Raw genomic sequence first — 11,795 nt, 5'->3', positions numbered from 1 at the left:
CTTCGGTTACTTTACTTCCTCACTTCCTACCAATAGAATCTCCCGCCAGACGTTGCTCCGGAAGTGACGGAAAAGGCTCCAGACCCACGGAACCAATCACAGCAAGGAGCAGCAAAAAGAATTAGCTACGGAGGCACCGGCTTTGGAGGACGAACCATTTTTGCCCGCTCCGGAGGGGTGGGAGATCTCACCCTCCCTAAGGGGAGCAGTGGTAGAATCCGCCTCCACTCCGGACATACCTGGCTGTGACCTAGAAGGCGTGTGGTGGGAATTTAGGGGGACCTTCTTCTAGACAGTGATTGAGACCTCTGTGGGGATTGCAGAGGGAGACCATGGAAGGGAAGATTTAAAGGAAAATGAGAGCAGGAATGAGAGGGGAAAGAGAGAGAACCTTGGAAACCAAAAAAATGCAACGAGGGGGCATGGGTTATGAACCCAGAGTGATTAAGAAAATGAGGTACTATGCGGAGCAGGCTGCCCGGGGAGAAATGGGAGAGAAGACGGAAAGAAAGAGTGAAGAGTTGTGGGATAGAGAGGAGAATCTTGTGTGAATGAATGAATGAACAGTTATTAAGCGCTTACTGTTTAAGGGCAAAACACTCCGTTAAGCTCTAGGGATACTGATACAAAAGACCGTCCCTGCTCTCAAAGAGTGCACATTCTGATGGGGGAGACAACACACGTGGAAAGTGTCAGCTGCAAGTCAGATGGAAAAGTCCATTAGAGTGCAGTAACAAAGCAGATGGTGATGTCTCTGATTTCATTTACACAAATAATATGACTTATAATAACAACAATAATAATAGTAATAATGATAACACGTATATGTCTCTTTAGGGTTTGAAAAATACCTTCTACATGTCATCTCATTTGATGCTACATATTCTTTTTTTTTATTTGCAGGGAAATGAGGGTTAAGTGACTTGCCCAGTGTCACACAACTAGTAAGTATCAAGTGTCTAAGGCTGCATTTGAACTCAGGTCCTCCTGAATCCAGGACCGGTGCTTTATCCACTGTGCCACCTAGCTGCCCCATGCTACATATTCTAATAGCTGGTTTATAAAGTGTTTTACATCTTGTTACATGGTTTGTTTTTTGAGGCAACCTTGTAAAGTGGGATGCTATTGCTATCCCTGTTTTACAAATGAAGAAACAGGCTGAATGACTTTCACCTGATCATGTAGCTAATCAGTATCAGATGTAGGCTTTGAACTCAGGGTTTCTTCACTCCAGATTCAGTATATAATACCACTGAGCTATATATCTTGTAGCAAGTATAGGAAGAAAAAAGAAAAAAGAGAAGGGGATAGTGTAAAGGAAGAGTGAACTGCAATGGCATCATAGGAAGGGTCAGATTTAGGAGTGAAGTGGGCAAAGGGGTAGTTTGGAGGATGATGAAGAAGGGATGGGCTGTAGAGATGATCTAAGTTAAAAACAGGTTGAGGGATAGCTAGGTGGCACAGTGGATAAAGCACCAGCCCTGGATTCAGGAGGACCTGAGTTCAGATGTGACCTCAGACACTTGACACTTACTAGCTTCGTGACCCTGGGCAAGTCACTTAACCCTTATTGCCCCGACAAAACAAGCAAACAAAACAGGTTAAGAGAGTGACAGGATGAATCAATTAATCAACAAATTTGTAACTCCAGCACCTAACACAAAATCAAAGCTGCTGTGCTAGGAGATGGAGTAACAAATAGAAAAATGGAAAGAAAAAAAAAAGACTGTTCTTGAGGTGCTTGTATTCTTCTGTGGTGACATATGTTAATAGATAAGTAAATACCAGTTTCATACAAAATAAGAATATAATGATTTGAGGGTAACTAACAATTTAGGGGATCAAGAAAATCCTCTTGAAGGAGGTAGCACTTTGGGACTGAACCTTGAAGGTAGCCAGGGGTTCAGTGAATCTGAGGTGCTGTGGGACAGCATTCTTGGCATTCAGGGCAACTTGTGCAAAAGTATGGAGGTGGGAATGGAATGTTATGTGTTAGGAAACAGCAAATTCGTCAGTTTGGCTGCAGCATAAAGAGTAATCAGCCTGGAAAGAGGGTGGAGCCAGATCTTGAAGGGCTTTACATGGCGAATAGTAGTTTATCCTAAACCAAGGATTTTTTGTTTGTTTGTTTGTTTGTTTTGGTTTTGGGTTTTTGTTTGTTTTTTTAAAGCAAGGGTTCTTAAACCACAGGTATCCCTTCATTTGTGAACTTGGATGGGGAAGATTACATCTTTATTTTCAATAACTCAAAATTAGCATTTCTTTCAATTATTTCAAAACATTCTAAGTAGGGGTCCATGGGCTCCAGTATACTGCCAAAAGTGTCTATGACACACAAAAATGTTAAGAACTCCTGTCCTAAAGACCATGGAGAGCCACTAAAGTTTTTTGAGCAGGAAAGTGACATGGTCAAAACTATACCTTTAAAATATTAATTTGGCAGCTTTATGGAGGATATATTGGAGAGGGAATAGACTGGAATAGATGTATTAGGAGGCTATTGCAATAGTCCTTGTATGAGGTCTTTGAAGATCTGAACTAGGATGGTTTTGGTGTTAGCTGACAAAAGGAGATACATGTGAGAGTTGACATAATTTGGCAAGTGATTGTTACTGGGAATGAGGGAAGATGAGGATGATTCCTAGATTGTGAACCTGATGGTACCCTTGAGAGGAATAAGGAATAAAGAAATTAGGAGCAGGATGGGTATGGATTAAGTGTCTTTTGGAGCATAGTTCCAAATGGCTTTCCAGAATAGCTGGACCAATGCATCATTCTACCAAATGTATGTTAATGTGTCTGTTTTCCCATAGATCTCCATCAGTTATCATTTTCCTCTTTTGTCATCTTTGAAAAATATATGAAAAAAAAGAAAAATATATGGGTATGAGGATCTCAGAGGTGCTTTAATTTGTATTTCTTCTATTCTTAGTGATTTGGAGCATTTTTTCCTATGGCTATTGATAGCTTGGATTTTTTTCCTTTGAAAACTGTCTATATCCTTTAACCATTTATGCATTAGGGAATGGCTCTTGTTCTTATAACAATAAATAAGTTCCTTATATATCTTGGAAATGAAACTTTTATTAGAGAAATGTCTCAAGTAAATTTAATAAAGGTAGAGTGAGGTACATACTCTGAGCAAAATCAATTTATGAAGTGACTCATAACTGTTAACAAAGTGGGTCAGACTGGGCCACCTCTGTAAAGTCAGTGACTCCACTGAGAAGGGAGGGGATGAGGGGGGCTCTTCCATTGATATACAATAAGGGAGTCTTGGTAGTCAAGTGGAATACTGTAGTTGGCTACACTAAGAAAAAGGGCTGGCATTCCAGTGAGGTTAATCACACCCCACTCTGGCAATTAAGGACTGTTAATTGTTTTATGGGACCCAGCTGTATCTTGTAATCTTTGCTAGGGGATCACAATTCCCAGAGTTGCTGTATCCTTGGAAGAAATAAAATCCCTTCTAATTTTACAGGGACTAGAGCAAATTGATTCCCTGAAAATATTTCAGGGACTACTGGTATGAGAGATAACAACTTTTCTTTTAATAATACCTTTAAACTAACTCAGAGGGAAAGCCAGATTAGATGTGAATGGGAGATTAGATGGTACAGGAAAGCAACATAGATAGTTTTTGTCAGAGTTTGTCTGTGAAATGGAAAAAAAAAGACATAGAATATAGCTTAAGGGTCATGTGAAGGATTTTTTTTTTTTAAGGATGGGGGCAATCTAGGCATGTGAAGACCCAGTTGAGACTGGCTAACAAATTTGTAGTTGACTTAGTTTTTGTGATATTTGGATAAGCAGATGGTGGGAGTTATCGAGGACTGGGTTTTATAACTGGAGTAGCAGTCATAGGACAATTGGGCAAGAGATTCAAGAATCTAGAGTGGAGTAAAGTTGCACTGGTTAATTAAAAGGTTGAGAGATTTTGAAGGAAGGAACATGGGACCTGGGCAGAAATTAATGCCTGGAAAAGCAGGGAGGGAAGACAATAAAAAAGAGAATATGAGACAATCAAAGGTTCTAAACTTAGTCAATTCCCAGTAGGTTCATCGAAGTGATCTGGGAACTCCTCTAATAAACCCGTCCCTTTAAACTAATATCTCTCCCTGTATCTCATTCCTTCTAAAGTTACATGTCTTCCTCACCATGATCCCTAGCACCACATGTTTAACTTGTTCTTCCAATTCATTATTTCTATTCTAGGGTTGACATGGAAGGGTGGAGTTTTGGGTGACATTAAAGACTAGGATATGGGGGTGACATGAAGAAGTCAATCAATCATTCAAGAAGTATTTATTAGTCATATTCTGTAAGCCAGGTGCTGTGCTAGGCACTGAGGATGGACTTACAAAGAATGAAGCAACTTCTATTTGAAAAAAACTGACATTCTAATGGGGGAGACAAGTGCAAGTATAAGAAAATAAGTATAAAAATATAAGTATAAAAAATCCTTCACATGACCCTTAAGCTGTATCTTTTTTTCCCCCATTTCACAGCCAAACTCTGACAAAAACTATCTATGCTGGTTGCCTGTACTATTTAATCTCTCATTCACATCTAATCTGGCTTTCCCTCTGAGTTAGTTTAAAGGTATAATTAAAAGAAAAGTTGTTATCTCATATCTCTCATATGAGATATTTTCAGGGAATCAATTTGCTCTAGTCCCTGTAAAGTTAGAAGAGTTTTTATTTCTTCCAAGGATACAGCAACTCTGGTAGTTGTGATCCCCTAGCAAAGTATAAATCCATTGACATATAATCTAGTGCAAGCATAAACAAGGTGAATAATAGGAAGGGGTGGGATTTGGGAATAATAGTAAAGAATAGGTTTTGGAGTGACAGGAAGTGATGGGAATAAGAGGACAATAGTGGAAGATATGGGAGGCAGTTCACATAAAAGAGGGATGAGTAAGAATAAGATATGGGATGATAGTAAAGACTATCTTATGGAGGTGACCTGAAACAGAGGTAGAGTTTGGGAAATGACATGGAGAGGTAGCTTAGAGATGGTAATAAGCAAATGGATATGGTGTGACAATAGAGAATGGGGTGGTGTTGTTGTCATTCAGTCATATCTGACTCTTTGTAAACCCATGGACCATAGATTGCCAGGACTTTCTGTCCTTCACTATTTCTTTCAATCTGTGGGGCAGGTAGGTGGCAAAGTGGATAATTGAGCACTGGCCTGGGAGTCAGGAGGACCTGAGTTCAGATCTCATCTCAGACATTTACTAGCTGTGTGACCCTGGGGAAGTCAGTTAACCCCAATTGTCTTAAACATCCAGGGCCTTTTCAAGTCATCCTGATATATATCTTGCCACTGGACCTAGATGGCTCTGGAACAGGGGGTGAGGTTGGTGACTTTGCACAGCCCTCCTTCACTTACATCCAATTAAATTTGAGTCATGACATCATCCTGATGTCATGGTCCTCTTCTAGGACGAAGGACAAACAACTGTTAAGGGTTAAAATTCTAGCTAAACTGTCTAAAATATCTAATGAGTGGTCACCAATCAATTACAAGCTTTAGCAAGAGTTAGGTTTTTAAGCATTTATTAAGGAGAATAAGAATTTGGTAAAGAGAGAGAGAAAGGCCTAGATTCCTATCTATTAAAGGGAGAGCACATTTCTAGCTCCCTTCTCCGCCAGCATCCTCAGGAAAAAACCCCAGACCGAGCGCCAGTCTCTTCCTTCCTCCTCCCACTCGTCCGCGTCACTTCCTGATGCCTGGTCTTGCCCTCAAAGACCTTCGCTTCATGGGCAGAACTCTTCTACAGTAAGTATCCAGCAGGTGGCGTTATTCCAATCATTACAGTCCCCCCTGTTGTTCCTCAAGAAACAAAATGTTTCCTTGACGGAACAGTAAAAAGAATATAACTATTGCTAACTAATAATATGTGAACAACAATATAGAAAAGGAAGAGAGGAAAGTTTTGTCCAGAGGGGCGATTTTTTTTTTTGTCCTCATGAACCGACGCTTTGACATTAGTCTTGCAAAGGGAGGGCCTCTGCAGAGAATACATGTTACAGATGGTGTATATTATAACAGAAAGAGAAAAGAGAAAAAACAACAACAACAAAAACAAAACAAAACTGTTCATTTAAAGTCTCTGAAATTCTTTTTTCAGATGTCCTCTAGGTGTAGTTGTGGAATGGAAGTCTTTTCAGGGGTTGATGTGTAGATGCTGGTAATCAGCCAGGAAAATTTCCTACAAAATTGAGCTTAACACAACTTTATAATAGCTTTATCAATAATCAAATCAAACAATGAAAGTTCTCAAAAACATGTCTAAGGGAATTCAGAATCTTAGTTGTTACACATGAAACATATAATAAAACAAAAATTGAACCATTCTTTAAAATTATATTACTATAGTCCCCCCCTTATGGAGGGTAATTGAGAAGACAATTGCTGCGATATTAATTATTAAAAATAATTTTTTATCTTTGTTTCATCACTTTTTGCATCATCTGCCTAATTATCCTCATGCCATTATGAGAAATTAAGAAATCTAATATAATTGGTAACAGGTATCAAGGCCAAATTCAACAGTGTATTTATCATGACACCTGAGATAATTATGGGTGTTACCATAAAAGAACAGAGAAATGATGGGATATGAGCACTCCCACACTTGAGCAGTATATACTGTCCATGCAGTATGCCAGACTTAAAATAGGTGGATGGAATATATGTCCATGGCACCGAACATATTGGAGGAAACTGAGTCAGACTTAATCAGATGCATGGGATTGAGATGTCCATGGCATCAGGCATATAGGAGGGAGCATAGAAGCCAGGTGTAGAAGTGAGATGGGTGGGATCAATACTTCCAGCCATCTGTACAATATTGTGGGGAAAAATAAAATAAAATATTAAACCAAGAGAATCCAACCTCAACATTTGTCAAAAGCCGTTCCCTCGGCCATACCTTGACTTCATGCATGTCTCCCCTCATGTGACAGTTCAGGGTCTGCTTTTGCATGTATTCCTCTTGTGATTGGATGGCATCTTGGCCAACTGGCATCTGATAACTCAGAATAAAGGCAATTAATGTCTTAAATGATAAGTTCCCATAATCCAAGTCTCATATGGATTTAAAAATTGAGGATAATAAATGATTGCAAAAAATGTGAATACATCTTGACTCAGAACACAATATATATAATTATGCAACAATTTCAAATAATACCTTTTTTTAATTTAGTATACAATTACTTTTGTGAAAAATCTGAACATATTTGAATACAAGTTAAAGCACAACAGAATCTCAAAGAAAACTTTTACAAATGTTCCCCCTTTTTTTTTTTTTTGGAATATGCTTATCAAAAATAATACTTCTAGAATAAATTTACACTTGCCATGGCAACCAATTTGCCAGGGAAATGCTTTAAAGAGTTTGATCAAATAATCAGTTGAGAAAAAATAACAAAAACAAACAACTCAGAATATGGGAGCACAATACTCCTAGAATTAACATTGTATTATGAAATCAATACCATCTCTCAATTTTTTTTTAAATTAGATAAATGAATAGAAGAAAATACACATGGAACAATAAAAAACAGTGAAATTCAAACTAAGGAAATCTAAATGAGCATGAATTTAATATTAATAAGAGTATTATAAAATATAAACTTGATCACATGACTATAAAAAGCTTTTACAAATATTCTCCTTGTTTTAAAAACTAAGTATAAGACACAATCTCAAAAGCATGAAAATCTCTATGAAAATAAACCCATACCATTAATTTCAAAATGTAGATGTAATAGCATAGAAATCCTATGTAACCTCTGAACTGATACTAATAATCTGAGTGAAGTTAGAACACTTTTGATTCCGATATCTAAAATCCCCAATACTCATATCAATACCTTGCTGCTTACTTCTACATTTCTGTAAAATATATACCCTTCCATGCCAAAAGAATCGGAGTCTTGAACTATGTTGATGATTGTCATTCTTATTCGGCTTAAGTTTTTCTTCTTTAACCCCTCTATATTGTCTGTCAGTCTTTTCACCATACAAATGCTTTATAAAATTACTAATTAAAGACAAAGCAGGAACAAAACGAGCATATCTGGAATTTAAAGGGTTTTCTAAGGTTGTCTCAGAAGCACAGCCAGGCTGGGGAAGAGCTGAGCCTGAAGCTGCAAATGTAGTTAGAGAAAGTTGAGCATGGGCATCAGTTCTCTGGACTTCCCAGGCAGGAGAAGCAATGGGCTTGGCCATGGGAGGAGTAAAGGGTGGGGTCTGGAGAGGAGGGGAGGGACCAGAGCAATTTGAATCAGACTTGATTTTGAACTCAGGCCTGGATTCCTCTTCCCCCACTTTGCCTCCAGGTGCTAGGGGATTAAAAGCTTCTAGAGGGTGGGTTATTGCCTCCAGGCATGCAAAATTAAAGCAACAATTACTGTTAGAACTGGGAAAAGCTGCGGGAATCTCTTCAGGTTTCTCTGAAAAAGCATGGTTGGGAGAGGGAGAGATATTTCCTTGTGTGAGTAAGTTGCTGGCTCTTTTAACAAAAATAAAAAGAAAAATAGAAAATCCACAAAAACAAAGCATTAACATGATCTTATCTCCCATTTGTCTGGTTAAACAGACTAAAATAAAAAAATAGGATAATTAGGGAGTTTAAAAGGTCCATTCGAAAAAATTTAAAGGAAAACACAGCCAGTACACCAGTACTTAGCAGTTAAAGGGAGAGGGAGGGGAAATTTCTTACCCAACCAGAAGATCAGAAGAAGACTGAGGTTTAGCTTTCCTCTTCGTGGTCAGCCATCTGTTAAGGGTTAAAATTCTAGCTAAACTGTCTAAAATATCTAATGAGTGGTCACCAATCAATTACAAGCTTTAGCAAGAGTTAGGTTTTTAAGCATTTATTAAGGAGAATAAGAATTTGGTAAAGAGAGAGAGAAAGGCCTAGATTCCTATCTATTAAAGGGAGAGCACATTTCTAGCTCCCTTCTCCGCCAGCGTCCTCAGGAAAAAACCCCAGACCGAGCGCCAGTCTCTTCCTTCCTCCTCCCACTCGTCCGCGTCACTTCCTGATGCCTGGTCTTGCCCTCAAAGACCTTCGCTTCATGGGCAGAACTCTTCTACAGTAAGTATCCAGCAGGTGGCGTTATTCCAATCGTTACACAACAATAGCTTGAAATCTGTCCAAGCTCATCATGTTCATTGCTTCTCATGATACCAGCTTCCATGACACCATCCATCTTATCCTCTGCTGTCTCCTTTTCCTTTTGCCTTCAACCTTTCACAAAATAAAGGTCTTTTCCAATGAGGCCTGTCTTCTCATTATGTGGCCAAAATATTTAAAATTCAGCTTCAGTATTTGAACTTCCAGTAAATAACCTGAATTAATTTCTTTAAGTATTGACTGGTTTGATCTCCTTGCTGTCCAAGGAACTCTCAAAAGTCTTTTCTAGCATCACAAATTGAAAGTGTCAATTCTGCAGCACTCAGCTTTTCTTGTATTCAAACTCTCACAGACATATATAGCACTACTGGAGAAAAACATAGCTTTGACTATGTAGACCTTTATCATTAAGGTGATGTCTCTACTTTTTAGTATGCTGTCCGAATTTGCCATAGCTTTCCTTCCAAGGAGCAAGCATTCTTTTGATTTCATGGCTGCAGTTGCCATTTGCAATGATCTTTGAGCCAAAGAATATAAAATCTGATATTGCTTCCATTTCTTCTCTCTTTATTTACCAGGAAGTGATGAGACCAGTTGCCAAGATCTTAGGGTTGGTATTTTTGGTTTTTTTTTTTTAGGTTAAACTTCAAGCCAGCTTTTACACTCTTCTTCTTTCACCCTCATCATGACACTTTTTAGTTCGTGTTTACTTTCTGCCACCAGAGTGCTATCATTCACATATCTGAAATTGTTGATATTTCTTCCAGCAACCTTAACTCTGTCTTTTGATTCATCTAGCTTGGCATTTTGCATGATGTACTCTGCATATAAATTAAATAAGGTGACAATATACAGCCTTGTTGTACTCCTTTTCCAATCTTAAACCAATCAGTTGTTCCATGTTTGGTTCTAACTGTTGCTTCTTGGCTCACATTTGGATTCCTCAGGAGACAAGTAAGATGATCTGGTACTTTCATCTCTTTGAGGACTTGTCACATTTTGTTGAGATCCACATAGTCAAAGGCTTTAGTGTAGTCAATGAAGCAGAAGTAGATTTTTTTTTGGAACTCCTTTGCTTTCTTCATAATCCATTGAATGTTGGCAATTTGGTCTCTAGTTCCTCTGCCTCTTTGGGAATTAGCTCACTCTTCTGGTAATTCTGGGTTCATGTATTGTTGAAGCCTAGCTTGCAGAATTGTTGGTATGACCTTGCTGGTGTGTGAAATGAGCGCAATTATTCAGTAATTTGGGCATTTTTTGAGTGGGACATAAACTGGTTTTTTCCAATCAGTGGCTACTGTGGAGTTTTCCAAATTTGCTGACACATTGAGTGCAACAATTTAATAGCAGCATCTTTTAGGATTTTATTATTATTATTATTATTATTTTTTATGGGGCAATGAGGGTAAAATGACTTGCCCCGGGTCACACAGCTAGTAAGTGTCAAGTGTCTGAGGCCAGATTTGAACTCAGGTACTCCTGAATCCATGGCTGGTGCTTTATCCCCTGTGCCACCTAGCTGCCCCCTATCTTTTAGGATTTTAAATAGCTCAGTTGACATTCCATCACCTCCAGTAGCCTTATTGTAATGTCTTTGGGGTTTTTTTGGGGGGGGGAGCAGAGGGTGACACATAGGAAACTGGTATGAGTAGGCAGGTGAGAGGAGAGGAAGGATGCTATGAGGGGGTGAGGCAGAGGAATGGGTAGGCCTTCTTCATTGGGTGCCTAGTGGGCTGGGCTAATTCCTTATTTCAGGGCCTGTAAATTGGGCTTTTTCCATCTTCAGAGTCTGGGGGAGGTGGCTAAGCTATCCTTTGGTGCCGGAGGGGCAGGGCCAATCTCTTATTTGGGGGCACAGTAGGCGGGGCTACGTCCTCATTGGAAGTCTGGGGCTAAGCAGTCTCATGGTGCCCGGTGGGCGGGGCCACTCCCTTCCTTGGTGCCTGGTGGGCGGGAAGTGGGCGGGGCCACTGCCTCCCTGGGCAGGGTTGGTTCTGGGCCGGGCGGGGGCGGAGCAGCAGGAAGTGCGACTCTGTATCTGCGCTGTGGCTCCCAGCGCTCATAGCCTCACTGCTGGTGTCTGGAGCCATGGGCTGCCGCGCCTCATTCTCCGCTACTGTCGCCTATGCTTTAGTCCTCCTTGCCTTGAATCCGCTCCTATCGAGCCCCGCGGCGGCTGCCCCCCACCTGCCTCGGGCCGCCCAGACCCTCCGTCTGTCTAGCTCGCCCAGCAGTGCCCCCGCTGCGAGGCTCAGCTACAAAACCCACTACCTGGTCCAGCAGGTAAGTGCTGGTCGGGAGGGAGACTTGTCCTCCGAGGAAGCCTCCTCCCCCTGCCATCCCGGCCCGTGACCCCAAATCCTAGCTTGGAAGCCCGCTGGATCTGTATCCCTACCCCCTCAGAGGATACCCCAAACCGGCTCTCCATCGGGAAGAGGTTCCTTCAACTTTTAAGTGCTTCAAAAAGAGGAGCTGCCACAGTGCCTCCCAAATCCAGGCCAGAACACTGGCACACTTCCCCAGCTCCAGGGGTTTGGGAACCCCTCCCTTAGTGCAATCTACCCCTCTCCCTGCATCCTCCTAGGTTTCCCTCCCTTTTTTCCCCAACCAGCTTTTAACACTTGCACTTTCCCTTCTA

At 40.4% G+C, this 11,795-nt stretch overlaps 1 protein-coding gene across 1 annotated transcript in view; it reads left to right on the top strand.

The window, feature by feature from the left end:
- Positions 1 to 11,164: 11,164 nt before the first annotated feature.
- LOC122745527 (prolylcarboxypeptidase) overlaps positions 11,165 to 11,795 on the top strand; it is a 91,629-nt gene continuing 90,998 nt past the window's right edge. Inside the window, exon 1 of the mRNA XM_043990861.1 lies at positions 11,165 to 11,440. Within this exon, the coding sequence (XP_043846796.1) occupies positions 11,246 to 11,440 (195 nt within the window). The 5' untranslated portion in view covers positions 11,165 to 11,245. The remainder of the gene's footprint in view (positions 11,441 to 11,795) is intronic.

Source organism: Dromiciops gliroides, chromosome 3 (genome assembly GCF_019393635.1).
Source record: "Dromiciops gliroides isolate mDroGli1 chromosome 3, mDroGli1.pri, whole genome shotgun sequence".
Classification (NCBI taxonomy): domain Eukaryota; kingdom Metazoa; phylum Chordata; class Mammalia; order Microbiotheria; family Microbiotheriidae; genus Dromiciops; species Dromiciops gliroides.
Note: the sequence above shows the minus strand (reverse complement) of the source record. Positions and strands in the feature narration are given on the sequence as shown.